General features: G+C 43.6%; 1 protein-coding gene across 1 annotated transcript in view; it reads left to right on the forward strand.

Annotated features, from left to right (window-relative positions):
• The window catches only part of LOC311101718 (hypoxia-inducible factor 1-alpha-like), a 35,289-nt gene that overhangs the window by 10,451 nt on the left and 2,575 nt on the right, over window positions 1-22,263 (forward strand). The window contains exons 4-11 of the mRNA XM_084142885.1: window positions 82-166; window positions 370-485; window positions 4,495-4,682; window positions 6,753-6,859; window positions 20,862-21,009; window positions 21,255-21,478; window positions 21,769-21,905; window positions 22,024-22,116. Of these exons, the coding sequence (XP_083999011.1) occupies window positions 82-166; window positions 370-485; window positions 4,495-4,682; window positions 6,753-6,859; window positions 20,862-21,009; window positions 21,255-21,478; window positions 21,769-21,905; window positions 22,024-22,116 (1,098 nt within the window). The remainder of the gene's footprint in view (window positions 1-81; window positions 167-369; window positions 486-4,494; window positions 4,683-6,752; window positions 6,860-20,861; window positions 21,010-21,254; window positions 21,479-21,768; window positions 21,906-22,023; window positions 22,117-22,263) is intronic.

Here is a 22,263-nt window from a genome sequence, read left to right on the forward strand (position 1 = left end):
TTTTTCTTAATCTGCAATTCATGGGAAAGGGGCCTGTGTGGCATTGTGTTGACATGGTTTTATTATTGTTGTGTTGTCTAGCTGGAGTTGCTGGGCCAGAGTGTGTATGACTTTGTCCACCCATGTGACCAAGAGGAGCTACGGGATCTCCTGGCGCCTAGGCCAGGTGAGACAAACCACCCTGTTGTATGTTTGTGTGTGTGTTTGTGCATACGTACGTGTGTGAGCAACTGCATGCGTGCATGCGTGTGTGTGTGTGTGTGTGTGCGCGTGTGTGTGTGTGTGTCGATGCGCGTGTCTGTGTTCATCATGCATGCTCACACAGGTTCCAGGCTTTAGGCCTACAGCTCTATCTTCTCTCCAACCCAGGTGTGTCCAAGAAGAAACCAGCGCAGCAACACACAGAGATTAACATCTTCCTTAGGATGAAGACCACTCTGACTAGTAGAGGGCGCACTGTCAACATAAAGTCTGCCACCTGGAAGGTACGTTTGTCCCCCACACAGCACTAATGAGCTACCAACACCCCAAGCCCCATACACCTGCGAATGCCACACCTGCATAGGGCGTTAGGCTTGGGCTGTATACCGTATACAGGGGGTATTTTGAAATATTCAATACTATCAATACCGTTGAAACTATTTGTAGCTTGTTTTTTCATAAGTGTGAATATTTATTTTTAAATAAATACAATGCATTCAGAATGTATTCAGACCCCTTGATTTATTTACACATTTTGTTACATTACAGCCTTATTCTAAAATTGATTAAATTGTTTTTTTTTACCCTCATCAATCTACACACAATACCCCATAATGACAAAGCAAAAACTGGTGTATACATTTTTGCAAATTTTTTAATAATAAAAAATGGAAATATCACATTTACGTAAGTAAGTATTCAGACCTTTTACTCAGTACCTTGTTGAAGCACCTTTGGCAGCGAGTACAGCCTGAAGTCTTCTTGGGTATGACGCTACAAGCTTGGAACACCTGTATTTGGGGAGTTTCTCCCATTCTTCTCTGCAGATCCTCTCAAGCTCTGTCAGGTTGGATAGGGAGCGTCGCTGCACAGCTATTATCAGGTCTTTTCAGAGATGTTCGATTGGGTTCAAGTCTGGGCTCAAGGACATTCAGAGACTTGTCCCGAAGCCACTCCTGCGTTGTCTTAGCTGTGTGCTTAGGGTCGTTGTCCTGTTGGAAGATGAACCTTCGCCCCAGTCTGAGGTCCTGAGCAGGTTTTCATTAAAGATCTTTCTGTACTTTGCTCCGTTCAGCATTCCCTTGATCCTGACTACATTTACATTTACATTTTAGTCATTTAGCAGACGCTCTTATCCAGAGCGACTTACAGTTAATGAGTGCATACATTATTTTTTGTATTTTTCATACTGGCCCCCCGTGGGAATCAAACCCACAACCCTGGCGTTGCAAACGCCATGCTCTACCAACTGAGCTACATCCCTTGAGTCTCCCAATCCCTGCCACTGAAAAACATCCCCACAGCATGATGCTGCCACCACAATGCTTCACCGTAGGGATGGTGCCAGGTTTCCTCCAGACGTGACGCTTGAAATTCAGGCCAAAGAGTTCAATCTTGGTTTCATCAGACCAGAGAATCTTGTTTCTCATGGTCTGAGAGTCCTTTAGGTGCCTTTTGGCAAACTCCAAGCGGGCTGTCATGTGCCTTTTACTGAAGAGTGGCTTCCGTCTGGCCACTCTACCATGAAGGCCTGATTGGTGGAGTGCTGCAGAGATGGTTGTCCTTCTGCAAGGTTCTCCCATCTCCACAGAGGAACTCTGGAGCTCTGTCAGAGTGACCATCAGGTTCTTAGTCACCTCCCTGACCAAGGCCCTTCTCCCCCGATTGCTCAGTTTGGTCGGGCGGCCAGCTCTAGGCAGCGTCTTGGTGGGTCCAAACTTCTTCCATTTAAGAATGATGGAGGTCACTGTGTTCTTGGGGACCTTCAATGCTGCAAAACATTTTTGGTACCCTTCCTCAGATCTGTGCCTCGACACAATCCTGTCTCGGAGATCTACGGACAATTCCTTCAACCTCATGGCTTGGGTTTTGCTCTGACATGCACTGTCAACTGTGGGACCTTATATAGACAGGTGTGTGCCTTTCCAAATCATGTCCAATCAATTGAATTTACCACCAGTGGACTCCAATCAAGTAGTAGAAACATCTCAAGGATGATCAATGGAAACAGGATGCACCTGAGCTCAATTCCGAGTCTCATAGCGAAGGGTCTGAATATTTATATAAATAAGGTATTTGTTTTTAATAAATGTGCAAAATGTTATATTATTGTGTGTAGATTGATGAGGAAAAAATTAATGTAATCAATTTTAGAATAAGGCTGTGAAAAAAGTAAAGGGGTCTAAATACTTTCCGAATGCACTGTACCTGCAGTCAACTTGTGCACTAGGTTAATAGATAATCTGATCGCATTCTTCATTTCGCGTGTTTCATTATGAAGTCGTTCCCCAAAACAGCTGATTGAGCCAGTCACATGGTATGTTGGTTTACAAAGAGCACACAGAGCAAATGGAAGCTTCGTGACGTGCCAATCGATCCACAGAGAGGTGATCAAGTTATACTTGAAATTCACAACTGTTTGCTAGCTATATATCTTATAACTATACATTTTACTATCTAGGATGTGCCAAATAAATTCTCTCCAGCTCAGGGCGCCAGCTATGCATTTGGTTAGCTAACTTGCTCACTAGCTAAGTTGCTAGCTTGCAAGATTTACAGCAGAGACAATCAATCTCCTCCTTGATCAAGATCCCTGCTGTTAGGCTGGACAATGGAACGGGTCAAAATTCACCCAAGGCTGAAAAACGGCCAAAGAACGTTGGTTGAGCTGGAACACTAGCGCGAGGCCATAGCAAATGAGTTGAAACAGCTTGCAAGATTTACAGCACAGACAACCAATCCCCTCCTTGATCAAGATCCCTGCTGTCTAATATTTGTTTTGTGTATGCAGAAAACTGTGAGTAGCCTTAACTTTATGAGCTGGGTTGTCTGTTCTTGTGATTAGTTTATGTCCGTTTGCTCTTGTTAGCATTTAGCTTGTGTCCGCTATGGCGAGAAATAGCGCCCCATTGTATGCGCTAACGGTAATAATGTATACCCCTGTATGGATACTGCCCAACCCTATTAGGGCCGTCTTTCATCATTCAGTGAGATTCATATGTAGCACAAGTTGCTGTTACCAGTGACGTTGCTAGGACATTAGACAAACATCGGAGCAATAAGATGTTTGGATTCAGAAGGCCAGGACACTTGATCCAGCTGAAAGGTTAGGTATCTCTGGTAGGACAGGCTGGCTGGCCTAGATATCAGGGGGTTGTCTGTACCCTATCCAACCCCCATTCTAATGATGAGACTTGGGGGAGTAACCATATCTCTCTGGTTTATGAGTCTGGTTCTCTACCAACTTAATCCAGCCTGCCACCCTGCCTTACTTTATTTCCTATTGGTGCGACTATGGCTTGCCTAAATCATTGGTAACATAGATGGTGTCCCCCTCTCCTTCATTTCGCTTCGCTCATTTCTGCTTGGCTCGAGAGGTAGATCCAGGGGAATACACACACACACAGCTTTATTTTTGTAAAATGTCTGGACTTTTTTGGGAGTAAACATTTTTTACCATTAAAAATCCTATTTTTCCTAAACTCTAACATTAACCCCTAAACCTAACCTTAACCCCCAAACTCTAAACCTAACCCTTAAGCTTAAAATAGCATTTTAAAAATTCAGGGCATGAAAAAAGTCCTGACTTTTCTAAAAAGTTATTGTTTTCCTCCCTTGTCAGGACATTTGGGTGAATTGTTAGGATATTAGGGTCCTGATAAGGTAGGAAAATAAGTACACACACAAACGCGCACACACACACATGGCAGGGGTCCATCAGTGACCATGACTGTCAGAAAGCCTTGACCCAGTTATGCTCTGGACTCCAGGAGAGGTGTGTGTAAACAGCATTTGTGTTATTGGGGAGTCTATGTTCTCACTCTTGGCCATGTTACAAGGGTGCCACATCCCATTTGTATACTGCCATTCCAGTACCTCTCCATCTCTACAGTTATTTGGTCTGCGCCAGAGCTCTGGTCTAAAGTAGTGCACTATATAGGGAATAGGGTGCCATTTGGGATGGGAGCCTTACTCTTGTATAGAAGAACCCTTTTCACTTTCTTCTAACACGCCATGCTTCAAGTCCCACTGTGAATGTTCCTTAACATGGTCCGTCTGCCCTGAATTGACTCTACAACAGAGATGGGTAACTGGCGGCAGCCTGCGGCCCCCCTTTTAAAGGCCCTTGTCTCAATTTCGACACAAAATAAAGCGAGCAACTGTGGCCCCCACCCCCATCAATGTTGCCCATCCCTGCTCTACAACATTCACATGGGTCCTGTTGCCCATGCATGTGCCCTGTAAGTATATATGGATAGCAATTGTTATCTTACTGCACTCTGTGGCCCCCAGGTGCTGCACTGTACAGGCCAGATGCGTGTGTGCTGCAGTGATGAGGATTCATCACCCCCTGCAGGCAGCTTCATGACTGTGCTGTGTGAGCCCATCCCCCACCCGTCTAGTGTGGAGTTCCCCCTGGACCGGAGCACCTTCCTCACCCGACACAGCATGGACCTGCGCTTCACACACTGCGAGGGCAGGTGAGGCTGAGCACACACACACACACATGGGGTGTATTATTTTATGCCGGTTCTGTTGCAAAATGTTTCTTCAACGTGATGTAAAAGCTGTTGGGTTCTTAAACGGAGGTTGTAGTTTATTTAAATGTTATGGCTTTAAATGATCAATTCTTCCATGCTCTAAAGCAGGGTTTCCCAAACTCGGTCCTGCCGATAAATAAAATTGCCGCCGGCCAATTGTTCGGGAGAAGAAGAAATAATCCCATTGCGAAATAATGCTTTTTTGCCTATTAATTGATGGAAATACCAGTCCATGGAAATGCATTTGACTGGTCATGCTTATCGGTCTATAGGTTAATTTGCATAATTTAGTGGAATTGAATTGACTCTGGGGCCTTTCAAAACAGGTGTATATATATATACTGAGATCATGTGACAGATCATGTGACACTTAGATTGCACACAGGTGGACTTTATTTAACTAATTCGGTGACTTCTGAAGGGTAATTGGTTGCACCAATCTTCTTCCACCATCTTATTTAGGGGCTTCATAGGAAAAGGGGTGAATACATACAGTGGGGAGAACAAGTATTTGATACACTGCTGATTTTGCAGGTTTTCCTACTTACAAAGCATGTATAGGTCTGTACTTTTTATCATAGGTACACTTCAACTGTGAGAGACGGAATCTAAAACAAAAATCCAGAAAATCACATTGTATGATTTCTAAGTAATTAATTTGCATTTTATTGCATGGCATAAGTATTTGATCACCTACCAACCAGTAAGAATTCCGGCTCTCACAGACCTGTTAGTTTTTCTTTAAGAAGCCCTCCTATTAATGTTATTTTTTGTTTTAAAAATATGCATAATATCTAGTATATAATTCTGTAATTCAGTGAAGTTCTGATGCTAGTAATAGCCTAAACACATTCCAAGTCATGCCATGATATTCAGGACTTCAAGCCCCCTACAAGTTCACCCCTTTCTCGCTCACTCCCCACTCATGAAATTTCAGTCGTATCTCGCACCTGCGTTTATATGACCAATCAAACATGTAAACAACTAGCTCACCCATTCCGTAGCAAGCTTCTCTATCCGCGCTAATTGGTGGAGTAAATTAATGAGATAAATGTAAAAACGATGTTGATTTCACGATTACATTTCTTACGAAATAAACTGTTACTTTTTTGGGGGGTTGACCCGGTTCAGAACTTTATTATACTGGTCAGAACACTGGAATGGAGTAAAACAAATAGGAGATCTGTTCAGAACAGAATGATTGGAAAATTATTTTGGTTGCAATCCCTGAAATAAAAGAGAAGAGCAGTTGCGGATATAGTCAATTATAAATAAATTAGGTTTAATACAAGTTGCAACAGGGAGACAACCTCCAGTAGAGAAAAAGTCTGCCTGGCCTCCTCGGAGAAGGCCCTTATATCCCCTATCAGCAGATACATGTTAAAAATAATAATAATAATAATAAATGTTCTGTCAACAAGGTCACTGAATCTCCTCAGACTGCAACTAAGGCCACTGTCTGCACAGATTACAAGAAAGTATACCATCAGCACTTCAACAGGTCAAAGGTCTGTTTAAGAAGTAAAAGGATATCAGTAGTCAGTTACAACAAATAATTATAGACTAACAGAAGAAAACTACTTAACCAAACATGGTATTAACATGGGGATACATGGTTAATTCCAGTTTCACCTCCCAGGGGAATGCCTCCCTCCGCGGTTTTCCGCTTATACAACAATATTTATAACATATCATGAACAAATCAAATACAGGAAATCATTAATGAAATCATGTCCCACTACACACAAACAAACAAACAGACAGCTGGAGATGGCCATCCCCATACCTTGGGACTGTTTATAACCATTGTTTGTTGTCCACTCTCAGCAGAGCTCATAGAATTACAATAACTCATAACTAATTTACCCCAGCAGATTAAGATACCATTTTATACCATTCCCTCTTGCAAAACTACCATACTGCATCATCTCTGGTTGTTGACTCCAAGCTGACCTCTCACCCCTGACCTCTCACCCCTGACCCCTCCTTCTGTCTCCACTGTGTTGCCAGGGTGGCAGAGCTAGTGGGATACGAGCCAGAAGATCTGATTGGCAAATCTGCCTACGGATTCCATCATGCCCTGGACTCGGATCATGTGACCAAGAGCCTGCACATCCGTGAGTGTCTGAGAGCAGGGTGTGTGTGGATTGTAGGTGGAAGGGCCCATGCAAAAACATAGGTTTCACTGAACTAGGCTGCAGTCCAAAGTAGACAGCCCTCGGCCCTAAACCCTCAGCACTTGAAAGACATTTTACATCGTCACATCTGAGTGTACCTTAAATGTCCCTTGCCCAAGCGAGGGAGAGTGATGATCGGAGAGGCAACGTCCTTGATGGAAATCTTGAACTTGAGTTTAAAAACAACCAACCTAAAGCTATTAATGTACCTAGCAAGCTAACGTAGCTAGCTAGCTAGCACTCCTGTCAGGTAGCTAGCTAGCTACAGCTGGCTAGCTAGTTTTATAGTTTGGTCATTTATCCCAATACATTTCAGAATTCCCCAAAATATGTTTATGAAGATAGCTATGTTTTTATAGGGTAATCATTATGAAACTAAGCCAATTTACCAACGCTGAAATCAGTGTCATCTACAGCACCAGTCAAAAGTTTGGACACCTACTCATTCAAGGGTTTTTCTTTATTTTTACTATTTTCTACATTGTAGGATAGTAGTGAAGACATCAAAACTATAAAATAACACACACGGAATCATGTAGTAACCGAAAAAGTTTTAAACAAATCAAAATATATTTTATATTTGAGATTCTTCAAATAGCCACCCTTTGCCTTGATGACAGCTTTGCACACGCTTGGCATTCTCTCAACAATCTTAACCTGGAATGCTTTTCCAACAGTCTTGAAGGAGTTCCCACATATGCTGAGCACTTGTTGGCTGCTTTTCCTTCACTCTGCGGTCCAACTCATCCCAAACCATCTCAATTGGGTTGAGGTAGGGGAATGTGGAGGCCAGGTCATCTGATGCAGCACTCCATCACTCTCCTTCTTGGTAAAATAGCCCTTACACAGCCTGGAGGTGTGTTGGGTCATTGTCCTGTTGAAAAACAAATGATAGTCCCACTAAGCCCAAACCAGATGGGATGGCGTATAGCTGCAGAATGCTGTGGTAGCCATGCTGGTTAAGTGTGCCTTGAATTCTAAATAAACCACAGACCGTGTCACCAGCAAAGCACCCCCACACCATAACACCTCCTCATCCATGCTTTACGATGGGAACTACACATGCAGAGATCATCCGTTCACCCACACCACGTCTCACAAATAATATGCCATTTCACAAAGACACAGCGGTTGGAACCAAAAATCTACAATTTGGACTGGTCTAATGTCCATTGCTCGTGTTTCTTGGCCCAAGCAGGTCTCTTCTTCTTATTGGTGTCCTTTTGATTTCTTTGCAACAATTTGACCACGAAGGCCTGATTCACACAGTCCCCTCTGAACAGTTGATGTTGAGGTGTCTGTGACTTGAACTCTGTGAAGCATTTATTTGGGCTGCAATTTCTGAGGCTGGTAACTCTAATGAACTTATCCTCTGCAGCAGAGGTAACTCTGGGTCTTCCAATCCTGTGGCGGTCCTAATGAGAGCCAGTTTCATCATAGCGCTTGATGGTTTTCGCGACTGCACTTGAAGAAACGTTCAAAGTTCTTGAATTTTTCCTTATTGTCTTAAAGTAATGATGGACTGTCGTTTCTCTTTGCTTATTTGAGCTGTTCTTGCCATAATATGGAATTGTTCTTTTACCAAATAGGGCTATCTTCTGTACAGTGGCTTGCGAAAGTATTCACCTACCTTGGCATTTTTCCTATTTTGTTGCCTTACAACCTGGAATTAAAATGGATTTTTGGGGGTTTTGTATCATTTGATTTACACAACATGCCTACCACTTTGAAGATGCAAAATATTTTTTGGGGTGAAACAAACAAGAAATAAGACAAAAAAACGGAACTTGAGCATGCATAAATATTCACCCCTCCCCCCAAAGTCAATACTTTGTAGAGACACCTTTTGTAGCAATTACAGCTGCAATTCGCTTGGCACATCTAGCCACTGGGATTTTTGCCCATTCTTCAAGGCAAAACTGCTCCAGCTCCTTCAGGTTGAATGGGTTCCGCTGGTGTACAGCAATCTTTAAGCCATACCACAGATTCTCAATTGGATTGAGGTCTGGGCTTTGACTAGGCCATTCCACGACATTTAAATGTTTCCCCTTAAACCACTCAAGTGTTGCTTTAGCAGTATGCTTAGGGTCATTGTCCTGCTGGAAGGTGAACCGCCGTCCCAGTCTCAAATCTCTGGAAGACTGAAAATAGGTTTCCCTCAAGAATTTCGCTATATTTAGTGCCATCCATCATTCCTTCAATTCTGACCAGTTTCCCAGTCCCTGCCGATGAAAAACATCAAATCACATTTTATTTGTCACATACACGTGTTTAGCGGATGTTATAGCAGGTGTAGCGAAATGCTTGTGCTTCTAGCTCCGACAGTGCAGTAATTTCTAACAATTTCACAACATATACCCAATACACACAAAACTAGTAAGGAATGGGATTTAAGAATATATAGATATATGGACAAGCAATAACAGAGCGGCATGGACTAAGATACAGAAGAATATTATAGAATAGAATGCAGTATATACATATGAGATGAGTAGTGCAAATATGTAAACATTATTAAAGTGACTAGTGTTCCATTTCTTAAAGTGGCCGGTGATTTCAATAGGCAGCAGCAGCCTCTAATGTGGTAGTGTTGGCTATTTAACAGTCTGATGGCATTGAGATGGAAGCTGTTTTTCATTCTCTCGGTCCCAGCTTTGATGCACCTGTACTGACCTTGCCTTCTGGATGATAGCGGGGTGAACAGGCAGTGGCTCGGGTGGTTGATGTCCTTGATGATGTTTTTGGCCTTCCTGTGACATCGGATGCTGTATGTGTCTTGGAGGGCGGGTAGTTTGCCCCCTGTAATGAGTTCGACAGACCGCACCACCCTCTGGAGAGCCCTGCGGTTGTGAGCGGTGCAGTTGCTGTACCAGGCGGTGATACAGCCCGACAGGATGCTCTCAATTGTGCATCTGTAAAAGTTTGTGAGGGTTTTAGGTGATAAGCCACATTTCTTCAGCCTCCTGAGGTTGAAGAGGCTCTGTTGCGCCTTCTTCACCACACTGTCTGCGTGGGTGGACCATTTCTGTTTGTCGGTGATGTGTACGCCAAGGAACTTGAAGCTTCTCACCTTCTCCACTGCGGTCCCATCGATGTGTATTGGGGGGTGCACCCTCTGCTGTTTCCTGAAGTCCACGATCATCTCCTTTGTTTTGTTGATGTTGAGTGAGAGGTTATTTTCCTGGCACCACACTCCCAGAGCCCTCACCTCCTCCCTGTAGGCGGTCTCGTCATTGTTGGTAATCAAGCCTACTACTGTTGTGTCGTCTGCAAACTTGATGATTGAGTTGGAGGCGTGCTTGGCCACGCAGTCATGGGTGAACAGGGAGTACAGGAGGGGGCTGAGCACGCACCCTTGTGGGGCCCCAGTGTTGAGGATCAGCGAAGTGGAGATGTTGTTTCCTACCTTCACCACCTGGGGGCGGCCCATCAGGAAGTCCAGGACCCAGTTGCACAGGGCGGGGTTCAGACCCAGGGCCTCGAGCTTAATGATGAGCTTGGAGGGTACTATGGTGTTGAATGCTGAGCTATAGTCAATGAACAGCATTCTTACATAGGTATTCCGCTTGTCCAGATGGGATAGGGCACTGTGCAGTGTGATGGCAATTGCATCGTCTGTGGATCTATTGGGGCGGTAAGCAAATTGAAGTGGGTCTAGGGTGACAGGTAAGGTAGTGATATGATCCTTGACTAGTCTCTCAAAGCACTTAATGATGACAGAGGTGAGTGCTACAGGGCGATAGTCATTTAGTTCAGGAACAATGGTGGCCATCTTGAAGCATGTGGGAACAGTAGACTGGGAAAGTGAGAGATTGAATATGTCTATGAACACACCAGCCAGCTGGTCTGCGCATGCTCTGAGGACGCGGCTAGGGATGCCTTCTGTGCCGGCAGCCTTGTGGGGGTTAACATGCTTAAATGTCTTAATCACGTCGGCCATGGAGAAGGAGAGGCCACAGTCCTTGGTAGTGGGCCTCGTCAGTGGCACTGTGTTATCCTCAAAGCGGGCAAAGAAGGTGTTTAGCTTGTCTGGAAGCGAGACGTCGGTGTCGGCGACGTGGCTGGTTTTCTTTTTGTAGTCCGTGATTGTCTGTAGACCCTGCCACATACGTCTCGTGTCTGTGCCGTTGAATTGCGACTCCACTTTGTCTCTATACTGATGTTTTGCCAGTTTAATTGCCTTGCGGAGTGAGTAGCTACACTGTTTGTATTCTGCCATATTCCCAGTCACCTTGCCATGGTTGAATGCGGTGGTTCGCTGTTACGAACCCCATGGCTTTAAAAGTCTAGGGTGGATGGAAATGAGACCCGTAACATAATTCATGCAAATTAGAATCGTGACATGGAAACAGTGAGAACTAAAAATACACCGACAACCATAAGCTACCGTCAAACATAAAATGTTTATTTTGAACACACTGTAAAGGTTTGGGAAAAAGGGCTGAGCAGGACCCAAGGAATGAAACAATAATGTAAAAAAAAAACTAAACTGATCTTGCCTGCCTCAAGAACCGCTAAGCTACTGCTAACCATACAAAAATTACAGTGGGTGGTCCGCTCAGGTCTAACTAGTGTTTTTAGACAATGTTCTTCCTACGGGTAATGTATGCCCAAGGGCAACTTGCTTAAATCCCCCTTTTCCCAGAAACACACAACATAGTTACCAAACAGAGTAACCGGCAAATGAGTGAGTACACAAAAAACAGGACACCACAGTATCCATACTCACATACGAAAATAGTCTCTCCCAACAAACACAACTAACTGGCTTTTAAAACAATGGGAGGTGTAAGTGAAAAACCAGTAACAGGTGGTGCAATACAGAGGAATGTCCACTGATTGGTCCACCTCAGCAATCAGCAGACAAACGGATGTCGGACAGGTGGGACACCCCAATGACCACCAATCAGGAACACTAAGGACACCTGTGATTAGGGCAGAAGGAGAGGAAAAACACATACCTGTATCCGTAAAAGCTCTGAGGACGCGGCTAGGGATGCCTTCTGTGCCGGCAGCCTTGTGGGGGTTAACATGCTTAAATGTCTTAATCACGTCGGCCATGGAGAAGGAGAGGCCACAGTCCTTGGTAGTGGGCCTCGTCAGTGGCACTGTGTTATCCTCAAAGCGGGCAAAGAAGGGGTTTAGCTTGTCTGGAAGCGAGACGTCGGTGTCGGCGACGTGGCTGGTTTTCTTTTTGTAGTCCGTGATTGTCTGTAGACCCTGCCACATACGTCTCGTGTCTGAGCCGTTGAATTGCGACTCCACTTTGTCTCTATACTGATGTTTTGCCAGTTTAATTGCCTTGCGGAGTGAGTAGCTACACTGTTTGTATTCTGCCATATTCCCAGTCACCTTGCCATGGTTGAATGCGGTGGTTCGCGCTTTCAGATTTGCGCGAATGCTGCCGTCTATCCACGGTTTCTGGTTAGGGTAGGTTTTAATAGTCACAGTGGGCAGAATATGCATGATGCTGCCACCACCATGCTTCACTGTTGGGATAGTGTTCTTGGGGTGATGAGAGGTGTTGGGTTTGCGCCAGACATAGTGTTTTCCTTGATGGCCAGAAAGCTCAATTTTAGTCTCATCTGACCAGAGTACCTTCTTCCATATGTTTGGGGAGTCTCCCACATGCCTTTTGGTGAACACCAAACGTATTTGCTTATTTTTTTTCTTTAAGCAATGGCTTTTGTCTGGCCACTCTTCGATAAAGCCCAGCTCTGGAGTGTACGGCGTAAAGTGGTCCTATGGACAGATACTCCAATCTCCGCTGTGGAGCTTTGCAGCTCCTTCAGGGTTATCTTTGGTATCTTTGTTGCCTCTCTGATTAATGCCCTCCTTGCCTGGTCCGTGAGTTTTTGTGGGTGGCCCACTCTTGGTAGGTTTGTTGTGGTGCCATATTCTTTCCATTTTTAATAATGGATTTAATGGTGCTCCGTGGGATGTTCAAAGTTTCTGATATTTTTTTATAACCCAACCTTGATCTGTACTTCTCCACAACTTTGTTCCTGACCTGTTTGGAGAGCTCCTTGGTCTTCATGGTGCCGTTTGCTTGGTGGTGCCCCTTGCTTAGTGGTGTTGCAGACTCTTGGGCCTTTCAAAACAGGTGTATATGTGTGTGTGTATGTGTGTATATATATATATATATATATATATATATATATATATATATATATATATATATATATATATATATATATACACACATACATACTGAGATCATGTGACACTTAGATTGCACACAGGTGGACTTTATTTAACTAATTATGTGTCTTCTGAAGGTAATTGCTTGCACCAGATCTTATTTAAGGGCTTCATAGCAAAGGGGGTGAATACATATGCACGCACCACTTTTCCCTGATTAATTTTTTAGACTTTTTTTAAACAAGTAATTTTTTTCATTTCACTTCACCAATTTGGACTATTTTGTGTATGTCCATTACATGAAATCCAAATAAAAATCAATTAAAATTACAGGTTGTAATGCAACAAAATAGGAAAAACGCCAAGGTGGATGAATACTTTTGCAAGGCACTGTATACCCCCCTACCTTGTCACAACACAACTGATTGGCTAAAACGCATTTAGAAGGAAGGAAATTCCACAAATTAACTTTTAAGAAGGCACACCTGTTAATTGAAATGCATTCCAGGTGACTACCTCATGAAGCTGGTTGAGAGAATGCCAAGAGTGTGCAAAGCTGTCATCAAGGCAAAGGGTGGCTATTTGAAGAATCTCAAATATAAAATAGATTTTGATTTGTTTAACATATGTGTTATTTCATAGTTTTAATGTCTTCACTTTTATTCTACAATGTAGAAAATAGTAAAAATAAAGAAAAACCCTTGAATGAGTAGGTGTGTTCAAACTTTTGACTGGTAGTGTGTATATACATTTTTTTAACAAGCTAGCTTCATAATTTTGTCTGACATGCCGAAAATGCAGCAGTTTTGATAAAATTTTACACTTCGCGGCCACCGGAGTATGACACTTGACTACAGTTTGCATTGTGGGTCATATCAACCCCACAAGTGATCAAAGTTATTCACTTGCTCCCTTTAGCTAAATCAAGGGCCGAGGGGGTAACATTATGCCTTGATCACACCGATAGTGTTATTGCGCAAAATAGTACTCTGCATTATCTGGATATGTGTGCAACAAAAGTTCAACATTCACCTTCTGCTACCATTTATGTCAAGCCGTCTACGCATACAGTTCGACGCATACGTTCGATAAATCCAACGTATGCACCACACAGAACGCACTGCAACTTCTTCTGCAACACAATGCTGCAAGGCAAACGCAGCATTCCATTGGAAATGAATGTACTTCTGGTGTACCAAAATGCAATGACGCTGGCAATCAAACTACATCCGGTTTCGACAGGGATTCCAAGGGAAAGTGGCTAGCGCAAGGGATGAGGGGTAAAAATAACGTACCGTGAGAGTCAGTGTAACATGTTATGCCAGTGAGTTATACATAAGTAACATGACACTGTGTGAGTACTGGGGACGACGTGTTGTTGTGACAGCTGTTGTCGGGCAGACTTGATATGCTACTGCTCAGCCTTTCCTCCTGGGTGTCTGTGGGAAGCAGACTGATCAGTGTGGACAGAGCCATGGACAAAGACATCAGAGCTACTGCTAGGCTCTGCTCGAATACATAGGGTGTTTCTCAATATGCATACTACCGTGCTCCACACTCATGCTCCGAGTGCATTTTCCGAGGATGTTTTCTTGAGTATGTTCTTGGGAGGACGAGAGTGTGGAGAATGCATAAAACATTACATTTGAGAAGCACTCCCCCTACTGTATTACCTCACACTGCAACTCCCATTCACTGAACTTTCTTCCAGCCAGGACAAAGGCAACAAAAGAGATTAAACAAGATATACACAAAGCAAACATTTTACTTCATAATTATCAGCTAAGCTATATGTGAATAATAGCTAGCCAGCTAGTTAAACAGGCAAGGCATGACCTAAAACTAATGTTATGCAAGGTAGGTGTCAATTATTTGTGGGTAGCTAGCTAGCTAACAATTCTTCTTGGCTATCTGGCTAGCTAACCTTAGTAGCTAGCCAGTTAGACCTATTGACTTACGCCTTGATCACACCAATAGTGTTATTGCGCAAAATAGTACGCAGCATTATCTGGATATATGTGCAACAAAAGTTCAACATTGACCTTCCGCTACCATTTCTGTCAACCCGTCTACGCATACACATACAGTTTGACACATACGTTCGATAAATCCAACTTATGCACCACACAGAACACACTGCCTCTGCAACGCAATGCTGCAAGGCAAACGCAGCGTTCCATTGGAAATGAATGTACTTCTGGTGTACCATAATGCAATGACACTGTCAGTGTGATCGAGGCGTTACTCTGGGCTTGCGATCTACGCACACTACACTGGGTATTGTAGGCAGGGTAACATCCCAAAATTAACAGAGCATGTATTTATTAATGTATCAAGATAAAATATTGTATTCTGGCAACATATGGGATGTGAATGGGCAACATTTCATTCAGAAGTCTGAATTTATTTTCTCTCGCTTCAGCTCAAATAATGGCCGCCATTGATTTCAAGAAATGTGTGTAATTATTTTACGTGGTTGCGTCATTTCTGTGCATACTTTCCGTTGAAGCTTGTATCGATGCATGCTTCAAAATATGTACAAACGGAGGAAGCATTCGAGAAGTGCCATCCTTGCTCCGTTTCACATACCTTTTGACGCCAGGACAGCGGAGTCACTGACCACCTTCCGGAGACACTTGAAACCCTACCTCTTTAAGGAATACCTGGAATAGTATAAAGTAATCCTTCTACCCCCCTACCCCACCATTTTTTTTTTTTTTAAGTGGTTGTCCCACTGGCTATCATAAGTTGAATGCACCAATTTGTAAGTAGCTCTGCTAAATGATGTAAATGTAAAAACTTTGATTTGGACTGGCACGGTAGTATGCATTTTGAGAAACACCCATAGTCTATCATCAGACCACTGAGGCTTTGAGTAGCAACAATCATCAAAAGGTATAATGGTCAAAAATAGAGTTTTGATAAATGTAACAGCTGCATAATGGAGCGAGATACTCAATGCTTTTTAAATAAAAAAATCCATCAAAAATTGACTGAATTATAGCAGAAACAATTGTATAATAAGAGAAAAAAGTCTGTAATCCACCAGTTTTTTGTGGGAATTCAGGTTTCAACTTTGTCATATCAAAAATGTTCTTTTGAGAAACAACCCATAGCTTTCACCATGGATTCCACTCATATTCATGGTTGTTTTTGTCAAATCCTCTTGCATATTCAACATAAAATCAAATCCATTTTTATTTGTCACATGCGCCGAATACAACAAGTGTAGATCTTACAGTGAAATGCTTACTTACACGCCCTTAACTAACAATGCAATTTTAAGAAAGAATACCCTAAAAAAATAAGAAATAAAAGTAACAAATAATTAAAGAGCAGCAGTAAAATAACAATAGCGAATATGTACATGTAGGTAGAGTTATTAAAGTGACTATGAATAGATAATTAACAGAGAGTAGCAGCAACGTAAAAGAGGGAGAAGCCATTTGATTAAATGTTCAGGAGTCTGATGGCTTGGGGGTAGAAGCTGTTTAGAAGCCTCTTGGACCTAGACTTGGCGCTCCGATACCGCTTGCAATGCGGTTGCAAAGAGAACAGTCTATGACTAGGGTGGCTGGAGTCTTTGACAATTTTTAGGGCCTTCCTCTGACACCGCCTTTTATAGAGGTCCTGGATGGCAGGAAGCTTGGCCCCAGTGATGTACTGGGCCGTACACACTACCCTCTGTAGTGCCTTGCGGTCGGAGGCCGAGCAGTTGCCATACCAGGCAGTGATGCAACCAGTCAGGATGCTCTCGATGGTGCAGCTGTAGAACCTTTTGAGGGTCTGAGGATCCATGGCAAATCTTTTCAGTCTCCTGAGGGGGAATAGGTTTTGTCGTGCCCTCTTCACGACTGTCTTGGTGTGCTTAGACCATGTTAGTTTGTTGGTGATGTGATAACCAAGGAACTTGAAGCTCTCAACCTGCTCCACCACAGCCCCGTCGATGAGAATGGGGGCGTGCTCGGTCCTCTTCTTTTTCCTGTAGTCCACAATCATCTCCTTTGTCTTGATCACGTTGAGGGAGAGGTTGTTGTCCTGGCACCACACGGCCAGGTCTCTGACCTCCTCCCTATAGGCTGTCTCGTCGGTGCATCAAAGCTGGGACCGAGAGAATGAAAAACAGCTTCTATCTCAAGGCCATCAGACTGTTAAATAGCCATCACTAGCACATTAGAGGCTGCTGCTGCCTATTGAAATCACTGGCCACTTTAAGAAATGGAACACTAGTCACTTTAATAATGTTTACATATCTTGCACTACTCATCTCATATGTATATACTGCATTATATTCTATAATATTCTACTGTATCTTAGTCCATGCCGCTCTGTCATTGCTTGTCCATATATGTACAGTGGGGAGAACAAGTATTTGATACACTGCCGATTTTGCAGGTTTTCCTACTTACAAAGCATGTAGAGGTCTGTAATTTTTATCATAGGTACACTTCAACTGTGAGAGACGGAATCTAAAACAAAAATCCATAAAATCACATTGTATGATTTTTAAGTAATTAATTTGCATTTTATTGCATGACATAGGTATATGATCACCTACCAACCAGTAAGAATTCCGGCTCTCACAGACCTGTTAGTTTTTCTTTAAGAAGCCCTCCTGTTCTCTACTCACTACCTGTATTAACTGCACCTGTTTGAACTCGTTACCTGTATAAAAGACACCTGTCCACACACTCAATCAAACAGACTCCAACCTCTCCACAATGGCCAAGACCAGAGAGCTGTGTAAGGACATCAGGGATACAATTGTAGACCTGCACAAGGCTGGGATGGGCTACAGGACAATAGGCAAGCAGCTTGGTGAGAAGGCAACAACTGTTGGCGCAATTATTAGAAAATGGAAGAAGTTCAAGATGACGGTCAATCACCCTCGGTCTGGGGCTCCATGCAAGATCTCACCTCGTGGGGCATCAATGATCATGAGGAAGGTGAGGGATCAGCCCAGAACTACACAGCAGGACCTGGTCAATGACCTGAAGAGAGCTGGGACCACAGTCTTACATTTACATTTACGTCATTTAGCAGACGCTCTTATCCAGAGCGACTTACAAATAGGTGCATTCACCTTATAGCCAGTGGGATAACCACTTTACAATGTTTTTTTTTTTGTTTTTTTAATGTTTTTTTTGGGGGGGGGGGGGTAGAAGGATTACTTTATCCTATCCCAGGTATTCCTTAAAGAGGTGGGGTCTTCAAAGAAAACCATTAGTAACACACTACGCCGTCATGGATTAAAATCCTGCAGCGCACGCAGGGTCCCTCTGCTCAAGCCAGCGCATGTCCAAGCCCGTCTGAAGTTTGTCAATGACCATCTGGATGATCCAGAGGAGGAATGGGAGAAGGTCATGTGGTCTGATGAGACAAAAATAGAGCTTTTTGGTCTAAACTCCACTCGCCTTGTTTGGAGGAAGAAGAAGGATGAGTACAACCCCAAGAACACCATCCCAACCGTGAAGCATGGAGGTGGAAACATCATTCTTTGGGGATGCTTTTCTGCAAAGGGGACAGGACGACTGCACCGTATTGAGGGGAGGATGGATGGGGCCATGTATCGCGAGATCTTGGCCAACAACCTCCTTCCCTCAGTAAGAGCATTGAAGATGGGTCGTGGCTGGTCTTCCAGCATGACAACGACCCGAAACACACAGCCAGGGCAACTAATGAGTGGCTCTGTAAGAGGCATCTCAAGGTCCTGGAGTGGCCTAGCCAGTCTCCAGACCTGAACCCAATAGAAAATCTTTGGAGGGAGCTGAAAGTCCGTATTGCCCAGCGACAGCCCCGAAAACTGAAGGATCTGGAGAAGGTCTGTATGGAGGAGTGGGCCAAAATCCCTACTGCAGTGTGTGCAAACCTGGTCAAAACCTACAGGAAATGTATGATCTCTGTAATTGCAAACAAAGGTTTCTGTACCAAATATTAAGTTCTGCTTTTCTGATGTATCAAATACTTATGTCATGCAATAAAATGCAAATGAATTACTTAAAAATCATACAATGTGATTTTCTGGATTTTTGTTTTAGATTCCGTCTCTCACAGTTGAAGGGTACCTATGATAAATATTACAGACCTCTACATGCTTTGTAAGTAGGAAAACCTGCAAAATCGGCAGTGTATCAAATACTTGTTCTCCCCACTGTATATATTCTTAAATCCCATTCCTTACTAGTTTTGTGTGTATTGGGTATATGTTGTGAAATTGTTAGATATTACTGCACTGTCGGAGCTAGAAGCACGAGCATTTCGCTACACCTGCTATAACATCTGCTAAACATGTGTATGTGACAAATAACATTTGATTTGATTTAGTCTGTAATAGTTTGCAAGCCCTGCCACATCCGACGAGCGTCGGAGCCTGTGTAGTACGATTCGATCTTAGTCCTGTATTGACGCTTTGCCTGTTTGATGGTTCGTCGGAGGGCATAGCGGGATTTCTTATAAGCTTCCAGGTTAGAGTCCCGCTCCTTGAAAGCGGCAGCTCTACCCTTTAGCTCAGTGCGGATGTTGCCTGTAATCCATGGCTTCTGGTTGGGGTATGTACATACGGTCACTGTGGGGACGACGTCATCGATGCACTTATTGATGAAGCCAGTGACTGATGTGGTGTACTCCTCAATGCCATCGGAAGAATCCCGGAACATATTCCAGTCTGTGCTAGCAAAACAGTCCTGTAGCTTAGCATCTGCTTCATCTGACTACTTTTTTATTGACCGAGTCACTGGTGCTTCCTGCTTTAGTTTTTGCTTGTAAGCAGGAATCAGGAGGATAGAATTATGGTCAGATTTGCCAAATGGAGGGCGAGTGTTTTTCCCTCTGGTCGCACATTTAACATGCTGGTAGAAATTAGGTAAAACAGATTTAAGTTTCCCTGCATTAAAGTCCCCGGCCACTAGGAGCCCCGGCTCTGGATGAGCGTTTTCCTGTTTGCTTATGGCCGAATACAACTCATTGAGTGCGGTCTTAGTGCCAGCATCGGTTTGTGGTGATAAATAGACAGCTACGAAGAATATTGATGAAAACTATATTGGTAGATAGTGTGGTCTACAGCTTATCATGAGATAATCTAACATTAGGTGGTGACTATGTTTAAGAAAATTATAACGCCCCGTTTTATGATCTAAATGCGCTGCTCTAGAATTTACCAATACACAAATAGTTTACATTGTGTGGAAGATCAAAACCCATATTAATGATATTTGGCTGTTCCTTTTCGGGAGCGGCTTCCATTTCAATTGATTTAATCCTAACTTTTTTTTATTGGCCAAAAAAGGAACACTCACCTGTGCAAAGATCGCTTTCTCCTCTGTCTTGTGGTATAAATATTGTCTTTGTGCGTTTAATCCCCGTCCAACCGTCGGCGTTGTAAAAGATGCAGATCAAAATCCACATGTGCCATTGTTGACATTTTGAAGGGGACCAGCATGTGTTTGAGCGGTCATAACAGACATTTGCGCGAACGTAAAATCTACGGGAAAATGTGCTTTGTACAAGCAAGGAATGGGAATTGATTTTCTTTTTAAATAAATCGACCCAGCTACAATTATGTGACATACATTTTACACCCCACAAAAACAGTGAAGTAATGGCTGGAAAGGGGAATCATGAGGTGGGCGGGGCATGCACTTTACTACTTTGAGCCCTGTTCAGCCTTTTAAGAGTGCTACAGTGAAGTGGTCAACTTGAAGTGTGCGTTTGTGCCTGTGGGTGTGTGCGCATGTTTGTCTGTGTACATAATGTGTAAAAAAAAAAGTATTGTCATCCACTGACCTGTCCTCCCCCATCCCAGTTATGTCCAAAGGCCAGGTGTGCACCAGCCAATACCGTTTCCTGACTAAGAGTGGGGGCTTCGTGTGGGCAGAGACCCAGGCTACAGTCATATACAGCAACAAGACCTCCCAACCAGAGGCTGTGGTCTGTCTTAACTTTATCCTCAGGTAATGCCCCACCTCCTCTCTACTCTCAAAGGGGACATACGTTCACCCCTTTCCATTCTCCCTACCCTACATCTTCTCCATACTTATTTATCATGTCACTATCTATCTGTCTGTCTTTCTGTGTCTCTCTTTCTGTCTCACGATCTATCTATTTCTCTCTCTCTCTCTCTCTCTCTCTCTCTCTCTCTCTCTCTCTCTCTCTCTCTCTCTCTCTCTCTCTCTCTCTCTCTCTCTCTCTCTCTCAGTGTGGTGGAGCAGGCAGATGTGGTGTTCTCAGTAGATCAGACTGGCTGTGGGCTGAAGAGTGATCCTGTCTCTGAGGCCTCAGAGGAGACCTTGTGTGACAGTGACAACAGGAAGAACAGTGACGACAGCAGCTGTGTTGAGCTCTTCCTCCAGCTGAAGGAGAACCCTGAGGACCTCCTCCAACTGGCCCCTGTCTCAGGAGACCCCATCGTACCCCTCACAGGTCATCCTCACACTTTAATTCACACCTTAGTACTATACCAACTTGTGGTTAGTCTCCCCTGAGATTGGAAGGTTGGGAGTTTGATCCCCGGTGGAATACCAAAAGATTCTGGGGCCTGAGGCCCTGCGACACACTAGTGTACTAGTAGATCAAGCTGCCTCATGCTACAGAAGCTATGGGCCATTCTGGCTCAGACAAGGCTTACTTACTACACATTCATTCACTGTCATAAGTGCTCACAAGGCTGTTTTATGTTTTGTGTCTTGACATGTGTGTCTGTGTTTCTGCAGACATTGCGGAGCTGTCGTTCAGCCTTCCATCAAGCCCTAACTCCGTACCAGATTTCCCTCAAGAGCTGTGCACCCCTGAGTTATGGACGCTCCTCTCACCCATATTCGGCAAGCTCACCTCATCATCACCAGCACTGGTAAGAACTTTGGTTGATTCTTAAATGTCAGTAAAGATACATCTCTCTAGAGTCTATAATATATGGACCCAATGTGTTCTCACTGATGAGGAATCCACTATATATCTGTCCTCGTCAGATCCCCATTGAGGAGCTGCCAATAGAGGATGAGGTGGAGAAGTTCTTTGCCGTCTGTCCAGATGAGAGCGTGCAGAAGGAAGACCAGCCTGAGGTACATATAGTATACAGCTGAACACTTAATAATGTGCACAGTCACAACACAATGACCTAGCTAGACCACACACAACAGTGCTGGATTTCTAGTACTTTCTTATTTCTTCAATACCTCAAACTATTTTGAGAGAGGCAAATTAGTAAG

Source organism: Coregonus lavaretus, assembly GCF_964263955.1.
Source record: "Coregonus lavaretus genome assembly, chromosome: 26".
Lineage (NCBI taxonomy): Eukaryota > Metazoa > Chordata > Actinopteri > Salmoniformes > Salmonidae > Coregonus > Coregonus lavaretus.